The sequence below is a fragment of the Lepidothrix coronata genome, unplaced genomic scaffold, assembly GCF_001604755.1.
Source record: "Lepidothrix coronata isolate B3197 unplaced genomic scaffold, Lepidothrix_coronata-1.0 Scaffold218, whole genome shotgun sequence".
NCBI classification, from domain to species: Eukaryota; Metazoa; Chordata; class Aves; order Passeriformes; family Pipridae; genus Lepidothrix; species Lepidothrix coronata.
This window is the reverse complement of record NW_016690398.1, coordinates 350019-359464: the sequence shown is the minus strand read 5'-3', so window position 1 is coordinate 359464 and position 9446 is coordinate 350019. Positions and strand designations below refer to the sequence as shown.

At 43.1% G+C, this 9446-nt stretch overlaps 1 protein-coding gene across 1 annotated transcript in view; it reads left to right on the top strand.

The window, feature by feature from the left end:
* The first annotated feature begins 1970 nt into the window (after positions 1 to 1970).
* The window catches only part of LOC108506521 (multiple epidermal growth factor-like domains protein 6), a 193293-nt gene continuing 185817 nt past the window's right edge, over positions 1971 to 9446 (top strand). The window contains exon 1 of the mRNA XM_017833614.1: positions 1971 to 2114. Within this exon, the coding sequence (XP_017689103.1) occupies positions 2113 to 2114 (2 nt within the window). The 5' untranslated portion in view covers positions 1971 to 2112. The remainder of the gene's footprint in view (positions 2115 to 9446) is intronic.

The following is a 9446-nucleotide window of genomic DNA, read 5'->3' as shown; positions in this document are numbered from 1 at the left end:
ACAGCTTTGAAAAATAACATTGAACTGTTTATTTTTGAGTTCCTTAAAGATGGAAAAAATTATTTTTTCAAGGCTAATTTGCCTCTCCTGGAAAAAAAAATCTAAACAGCTGAGCAATAAGATCCTTTGCTATTTTGCCATGATGTGATCCTGAATATAAGCCAGGTTGGGATGACATCACAGGACATAATGAACACTCAGCTTTGACATAATGAAGGTCCATTATTTTATGAAGAAAGATTTTCTGGGTTTTAAGAAATAAAATGATTAGAAAACTATGTGCTCTGCAGGAGGTAATGAGATTAGCTCAACACATGGTCCTGAAGAGCTAGAACTACTCCAGACACAAGAAAGACTCAGCCATTCAGTGGAAATTTCAGGGTACAATTAATCTGCTCTAAGGTCAGATAAGGGCTGTGTCTTTGCTTCGCCATGAAAAAGAAATCAGTTGATAAAATCTCAAGGGATCATGTCAATGCAAGCTTCAAAGCAATGAACAATATAAACCCAGTTTTCTTGTTATGAATGGTAAATGTTTACTTACTTTAGCAAAGGCCTTAGAAAATAAAAACCATACAGGAAACTGCTCGTAAAGTGTGTGTGAAAGGAACAGCCGGTGGATCTTGTTACAGGACTGAAAGGAAGATAAATTAATGCACTGTAAAATGGAGGCTGACTCCTGACCTGTGAGGATGCTGGTGTATCCATCCAGTTCTCTCTGTCACAAATCTGTACAGGAGCTGGCTTGGAGCAACTTGAGTCCAAGCCCATTCTACTGGAGTGGAAAGAAATCACAGGTTTTAGCATGGGTTGGCTCAGGGCCCATCTGCTTGTTCACAGCCCAGTGCCTGGTTAGTCACAGGTCTCTTGAGAGAGGAAAACCGTGGTGTAATGGACCCTGGGACCTACATTAGATCATAAAATGCTTAAGGTGTGTTTTTCTCATTTTTTATTGCTACTATGTGCAGTTCCCTTTCCAGGTCAGTTGGTCTCCCGTCTCTCACCAGTAAAGGGGAAAGAGTTTCCTTCTGACAGCAGTAAAGGTCTGTGGAGAACATAAAGATGAGAGGATGGATGGTCTAGAGGATGGCAGGCAGCTCTGGGATTTAAAACCCACTCCTCAGACCCCGGTTTTATGTTCTTGCTGTCACTAACTCTCAGCCGTAGCAGTTCATCCCTCCCTAAAGATGTTAAATGCATTTATTTTCATGGTTACCTCTTTGAAGTGCTCAGATGTGATTGCAATGGGCATCACGCACAGAACAAAGGACCAGAGGAAACAGGAGAAGCCAAGATATGTCTCTGGTAGAGGAATAGAACCAGAGCTGAAGGTAGAGCTGGGGGTGTCCAGCTCTCACATAGAATATCCTGAGTTGGAAGGGACCCACAAGGATTATCGAAGTCCAACTCTAACCCATGACCAGGACTATAGCAAGATTCACACCATGTGCCCGAGAGCATTGTTTGAACACTTACTGAGCTCTGCCAGGCTTGGTGCCGGGACCACTGCCCTGAGGAGCCTATTACAGTGCCCGACCACCCTCAGGGTGAAGAACCTTTTCCTAACACCCACCCTAACCCTCCCCTGACACGGCTTCACGCCCTTTCCTCCCACGTTTCTCCCCGGGAACTGGCGACGGGCACGAGCATGAGTTTGCACGTCCCTTCGCGTCCTACTCAGTGCAAACAAACCCCTCCTCTGCGCCGCGCCCGGAGGGATGTGCAGCAGGAGCGAACTCCCTTTACAGCAGGGGGATGAGGGGACATTGCAGCGGGGGGCTGTGAGGGCACGGGCAGCGCAGAGCAGAAGCTGCTCCTGTGCCCTCGGAGCTCGGGGCGGTGCGGGAGCCCCGGGACAGCCCCGGCGGGGGCGGGTCGGGGGCGGGCCGGGGCCGCCCCATCAGTGGCGCGTCTCGCCGCCGCTTTAAATGATTTGGGGGCCGGGGGCGGCGGGGCTGTTCCTGCTGCTGCGGGTGCTGCCGGAGCTGCCGCGGCCGCTCCATCCTCCCTTTCCCCCCCCGGCAGCGCGATGGGAGCGGGGCCGGCGCTCCTGTGCCCGTTCCTGTGCTGGGCTCTGGCGAGCGCGGCCGCGGAGCCGCGGCTGCAGCGGGCATGTGAGTGTGCCGGGGGTCTGGGGGCTCGGGGAGGGGGCAGCACCACCGGGACACGCCGCCTTTGTCCCTGCGGGCGGGTCCTGCGGCCACAAAGAAAGTTTGGGTGGGAGCGCCCCAACTCAGCGCGGTCCCCGCAGCGCAGGGCGCTGACCCGCGGAGCTGCTTTGGGTGGGCACTTGCGAGGCTGCCCGGGCGGGCTGGCCTTTGATGTGGGATCTGAAGGGAGCTCCAGGGAGCGCGTCGGCATCCCCGGGTCTGCTCCTGCCTTCCCGTTTAACGAGCGAGAGCAGAGCTGAGCTCTGCGAGGGGCACGCTGGGCTCTACCGGGAGGAGAGCAGCTGGAGGGAGATCAGAGTAGCAAATGTGAATCGAGGAGGGGAGAGCAGAGTAACAAATGTGAATGCAGGAGGGAAGAAAAGAGACGGGGTGCGGGAGGGGTGGGAGCGCGGGGAGCATCCTCCCGCAGCGGTGAGCGCACACAAAGGAGCCGGGGCCACATGTGTGCGGGAGCGGGGGGAAGTTTCGGTGAGGTGTTTTTGCATGGCGTGAGCAACAAATGGCCTTTGTTGCAAATGCGGCGTAACATTTGTGTCTAGATGTAGTTTTCTGATCAAATTCCAAACCAGGGTAGCCGGCAGCGTGCGCAAAACCTGTGGTTAAACTTTGTGCTCGTCGAAATTGAACGTTTCTGGAAACTGTTTCCTGCTTTGTGTACCTTTTCTTTACAAGGCTCTTCTTGTGTTTTTAAGGAATGTCGTGTCCCCTGCTTCCCCCTCAAAGCAACCTGACAACAGCCTTCAGTCTGTGTATACCCTAATTTCTAACCTCTTCCTGTTTGGTTTTTTTTTTTTTTTTTTACTTCATCAACTTCATCCCACCCTTTCATGATTTGCTTTCAATGTAGTTATTTCTTCTGTCAGAAAATCGAGATTTCCAAGCCTATTGCTCATTGGTTTTCTATGTAGTACCATGTAAATATGTATTCAGCAGAAGTGCTTTTAAGGTGGTTTATATTACTCCATTTTGCTGGAGCACAAAGTATCCATCACACTATTTAGAGAAGTTAAGTTCATTCTGTGGTAAAGCATTTTCCTTTGTTAAAAGTGCTCTGTGTTTCTTTCAGACATCCTCTTGCTCTCTTTCTGAGCAATTACTCTATTAGGAGGAAGAATAGCATTGGCCTACATTAATCTCTTTGCATTTGACATCAGTAATAACTATGATTCTGCACTTTTGAAGCTGGAGGTGCTGTTAGGTGTGATTTGCCTCCAAACAATTTTTGTTTGCTTTTACCTTTTTCAAGATAGTGTCACTGAAAGAATGCAGGAAACATTCCCTTCTGGAAATGGTGCTGTGTGAGGATGGGCTGAAGTCACTGGGAGCAGCAGTGCACTGTTTGCCAGCAGCAATCACAAACACCCACCCAGACCCACAGACCTGTGGCAGAGCCTTGAGTGCTTCTCCCAAGAGGCATATTCCTGAAATTGCTGCAATTCTTACTGCTTTCCCTGAGCTGTGGCAAGAATAAGTATTACTCCAAACTTATTTTATGCTATTTAGGGACTTTACCTTCAATGTAAACAGAAATACTCAGTCATGACTCCTTAGCCTGCCAGCTTTCACCAAGAAACAGTGGAATGTCCAAGGGGACTCTTTTCATGAATCGTCTTTTTCTAGTAATTCTGGTTTGTTCTTTTGACATTGGTCATCTGCAGTCAATGGAATAAGAACAACAAATGTATCCCTTGGAACACAGCACTCTGAGTATGTTCTTTGCTGTTGTTTTGATTGAGATCTTATGTGGCTGAGGCTATACAGGATATTCTTCATAATTGTTTTTGTTCTGCTGCTAACTTGAGTGCTCGCTCCTAGCTAGAAATGCGAGGGATCTGTGTAGATGTTGGTGTTCTGCTTCCAAGCCCCCTGAGGAGATTTAATGTAGAACAGATTACAGGATGACTGGTTATTTCCATCAACTACATTTCCAGACAATTAGCGCTTGATGATCTTGTGTTAGAACTCTGGAGAACACTGGAAGGACCAGAGAACAAATATGCCATTTTCGTTGGAAAGCATATTTGGGCCTTGAAATGAGGAATAACCATCTCTTATCATAAAAAGCACATTTTTAACAGTGAGCTCTGTAGTCCAAAACTGGGGTATGTAATGACAGTGTAGATGTCAAGTGTGGTTATCCAGCATTGGGTTCACTCTCAGCATCATGCTTCATGGAATTCTGGGATGGTTTGGGGACGGTTCAGAAATGGGAAGTGAGAGTAGAGGGATTGAGTTGCAGGAATAGGAGCTAAGAGGAGAGGGCTTGAGCTGCTGTCAGAAGTGGTAAATCCTCTTTTAGAGAAATATTCCACTAGGAGTTTGAGCAGTACAAATATCTGCTCGTAGTTAGTGGTATAGGACAGAGCAAGAGGCAGGAGTGGTTATGAGGTATGTGCAAGGAACCTCCTTTGTGCAATAAATATTACCTTCCATGGTTAGGACTGGGCTCAAGAATGAATTCCCAGGTGACATGAGTGAGGACTTCTATGAAAAAGCCATGAGATAAGCTTTGTTCCTGGCTTTTCTGAGCCCCTTGACTCTCTCTGTGGTTTTGCAGGTCCAGGATGACATCTGAGGGGGCTGCTTTGGTCTTAGAGGAGCCAGTCACAATCTTGCGATAAAACTGTTTTGTTTAGGGTTTTTCTTTACTGCTCACATGTTGCAGCTGCGTATTTTCACTTTATCCATAAACAAGTAAATCTGGTTGCATTCCAAGGAGCACCTGGATGTAGAGCTGAATTCCTGGCTGAGTAACTGTTTTCCAGCTTCCTGCAATTCTATGGGGCACTGTAGGATTTCTTGTGCTTCTCCAGATAAATCACATTCCCAAAAGCAAAATCTTCCATTCAGATGTTTATCTGCACTTGCAGCACTCCAGGAAACTTGGCCTTTCAGCTGTACCAGTTGTTGGGCTGGAATGATACAGGACTATCCTTGCCCCAGGTCTCACTGCAAACAGATGTGGCTGTGGGCGCTACTTCCAAGTGACATAAATAAAAATTTCTTTAAGGGAATAATTAAGAAAAAGGTGAAGTCCACTTTTTTTTTGAGGGCTGGAACATATTTCAGGTTAAACTGCTGCTCTTGTACTAAGCATTTCCATACGAAGAGATGCCTCTGGGTTTTGATTGCTACAGTGAAACAAATTGCACGTCAATTTGAATGTTGGAATGCAATGCAGAAAACAAAGAAACACAAATGCTTCTATGAAGTATATGATGATACAGCTTGAACTTGGAGCCTGGAGTTGTGTCATAATACTGTCTAAATGATGTGAAAAGTAGGTTGTGTAGTAATTTCTTGGTGAGAAATTATCTCAGTGTATTAGCCAATACACTGTATTTTCACCTGTGGTGATGCCAATTTGCAGGTGTGAGGAAAGTTTGTATTCCCAGCATTAAATAGGGACTTAAAGTATTTCTAGTTTGGTGTTGGTTTTTTTTTTTTTTTACTGAAATCAGTAATGTAGTAAAATCTCCTTCCATTTCTTTCAATGGGTTATCTTCTGTTCAGAGATTCGACGCTTTAAAAAAAATTTTTAAAAGTGAAAATAAACACTTGATAATAAGTGAGCCACTAGTTTATTTATGTCTGCATCTTACATTAAGATTAAGTCTTATCAGCTCTTTAAAGTGATGCTGGCAGCCCAGAGTCACTGCCAGTTGTTTTCAGCTGAAACCTCAAGCACTGCTTCCCATTTCTGCCTCCCCAGAACCTGTAAGGTTGCAATAAACTCTCACTACTCCTGAGTAGCAGCTACTCCAGCCTTTGGCATTTGGGTAATGTGATTCTAGGAACATGGTTGAAATGCTTCAGCATCAAAGTTTATGGTAGTTTCATCCCCTGGATTCCACACCCCTGCCCCCCCCCCAGTCCCTTAATATGCAGTTGAAGTCTGAGGTGTTTCTCATCTTTGTGAATGTGAACATCACCCTGAACAAAAATAGTCTGTTTAGCCTGTGCACTACAGAGTGTTGCCACCAGATAGAGCTCATGCTGGTCAGCATTAGAGCACAGAATCCCATTTTTCAAGACTTTGCACTTAAAGCTTCTGTTTCACAGTTCCTAAAGGAAAATTAATTTTCAATTTAGTCTTTTAACAGATGGTAAAAGGCTCTTTTTTCCGTCTTTTTTTCCCCTCTGGTATATTCGCTGTCAGGAGACTTAAAGATAATAAATGAGTGTCATCTTACTATAGTACTTTTCCTGATTTATGACATTTTCCTGCTCTTCTGGAGAAAAATGAGATCAAGACTTTCTCCTAAACTCTGAAATAGCTGTAAGACAGGACCATAAAATGTGATTGCCTGAAGTTGTTGTATTTATCAAAGATCTCATGATTGACTGGAAATATTTTCCAGTTTTATAAATATTTGTTTTTATGCCAGAGACATCACAAACTGTACTTCCAAGAGGCTCAGAAATTTCCTACCCATAATCACAGTAGCTTATATATATACTGTATGATTCTTAAATCTGCACATTTAAAGTAGGTAAGATCCTGCTGCTTTTCAGTTTTAATGGGATTTGGCTTCTCAAGTTACCCTTTGAAAGTGTCCGCTAAGAGGAGAGAACTTGTCAGGTTTCTTGAGGTTTAATTGTTCTGCATTATGAAATGTTGATATAGTTTAGTTATTTATGCAACAGTTTAATGTTCATACACTGTGTGTTTGCAGTATTGCTGATTTCTAGGAAAATTACCTGGTTTTTGCTTTGACTTCTTTCTTCTGCATCGTTTTTTGTCCAGTGCTGTTTATTCATCCTAGTTCTAGGTATGCCATGATCTAGATATGACAGAGAACATGGAATATTTTTAATAAATTTGAAGAAACCTCCTGGTGAGGAGGGATGAGATCATCTGTAATGCAAAACTTCATCTTTGGATGACTTGTCAGTAGAACCTCCTGTGATGGAAGCGATGCTTTGGCTCCCAGAGAGTTAACAGCCCATGTTGCAGACTTGTGTTATTCACCAATTAAATACCTTCTCTTTGAACACAGTTAATAGATTTCCTTCCTCTGAAATTCGAGCCTGTTATTGCTTATGTTCTCTCTCAAATCTATTGCTTTCAATTTATTTCCGAGGAGAAAGAAATTTCCTTTCATTACTGCGAAATCAAAGCATTTTAAAATTACGGACTGAACATATGTAGTCTTGGGTCTATGCTTTGGATTCCAGGCTGGTCTTGGTTTAAAACTAATCATTAATTGTTCCTGAGGTGAACTTGAGATTTCTGCCTTTGGTGTAGGATGATGTGTGCTTTAATGTGTACACAAGCTGAGCCCACACTGAGCTGTATTTCAGTGCCTTTGACCTGTGGATGAATATTTGATCTCGAGTATGAAAAGGGGAATGTTATTTTAAATCAGTGCTGATGTTCTTTTTTTGTGTTCTTTAGTAGGAACACCTTGCTTTCCCCTAAAGTCAGAGCAGAATGTGGCACGAAATGTTGTTGAGTAGGGAATGCCATGCCCAGATTGTATTTTTATGTCCACAAATTGCTTCAATATTGAAAATATATCACAATATCTTCGACTGTGCCTGGAGAGGAGTTATAAGGTGCTTTGTATTGTTTTATAACAAAAAAATCCACTCAAAATATGAAACACTTTGGTGTTTTGGGCCTGGTCTTTTCAGGTTAGAATATTCTCATATAAGAAATGAGTTTTCATACACTTTATCCCTTAGAAGACTCTTCAGTGGTTACCCTTGTGTTTGTCACTGCTGGGGCTCTCCCTGCCTGACTGGTGCATCATCAGTGGTGAAAAATACCATTGCATAAAGTTATCTCTTATAATTGTATTGTTCATGAGGCAAGTCCTGTTCTTCTCTTTGTCTGTAGAATAATACCAGGAATCTGTGGGTTATTTAGAACCTCAGTGTAAGTTTCTAATCCAAAAGATCAAAATGTTTGAGGTTTCCCCCCCTCCCATTTACCACCCTTGAACAGTAATCCAGTAATGCACACTTGTTAGTTGCTGTGTTTATGTGGCTTAACTTCATAAAATATTGAGCTTTACTGAAATTGCTTAATGTTTAAGAAACAACAAGCAAACAAACAAAACCCAAACCAAACAAAAAACCCCATCAAATGGGAATTTGCATCAGTGGTATCAAGGTTTATAGAGGAGTAAAAGACGAGGAATATTTTAACACGTAAAACCTTGGCATGTAGGGATTTTTCTGACATATATTAGATGTTAATTCAAAAGTAAGTTTTCAAAATAGAGGTTTTGGCTTAAAACTGTCAAAATCCAGCAACCACCAGAAAAGCAGTGAACAATTCTTAGATACTGGTTGCCCAAATGAAACTGAGGATTTCGCTACCTTCTAACTAATTTAATTGTCAAACAACAGGGCACTTGCTGTGAACCAAAATGAGTTTTCTCTCCCTATGACAAAGTGGTGTGACACTTTAGTGATTTTTTTTTTTTTTTTTTTTTTTTTTTTAATTTAATGTTTTACTATCAGATCCCTTTGTGCCTTGTTGCCAAAAGAAGCTCTACCTGACAGATTTACTGGGGTAATTTGTGTTACACACCCTTCTGCAGTGGAATAATGGACATGGCTGTAGTGAATGAGAAATTTCAGCTAGAAATGGATGTTGCTACTCAATGCTTTCCTCTATAGTGTTGAAATGCTTAGTTTTGTCTATACTCTGGACATTTGTTTGCCTTGTGTTAACAATGAGAACATGCAAGCTATTTCGTAGAATTATATGTGATGTCCCTGATGGTTTTCTAATTACATTAGAGATGGATCCTTGGGACAAGGGTCCTTAAATTGTCTGTAAAGCTGTATGTTGGTGCTGCTTGAGGCTTTGCAGACCTGGTCACTGGCAGTGATGCTGACCCTTTCCTGGATGAAGTAGAATAAACTGTAAAAATGGATGTTGCAAGGAGCTAAGACTACATGGCACTATTAAAACCAGGGAGTGATATTTTTTTTTTTTTTTTAAGAAAAAAAAAAGGAAAAAGTGATTTGGCAAATCATAGTAAAATGATCTGGATGTGCATGTTTATCTCCTGCTTTTCCTGCTAACCAAAATAGATTATTCTGTCTTGGGGGAGGGAGGAGGATGGTTAAATAGGAGCTGAACGACAGGAGCTGCACTTTGATAGCGGTAAGAACTAAAAATCTTATTGTTGTTATAAAAGCTGAGTGTGTAATTAATCATCTCCTATTGATCTGCTCTTCATCTGGATGCAGTGCACAAAGGCTGAGGGACTCTCCTGTTCTTTAGCTGCTCCCTCTAATCAAGGGGGATGTGAGTAA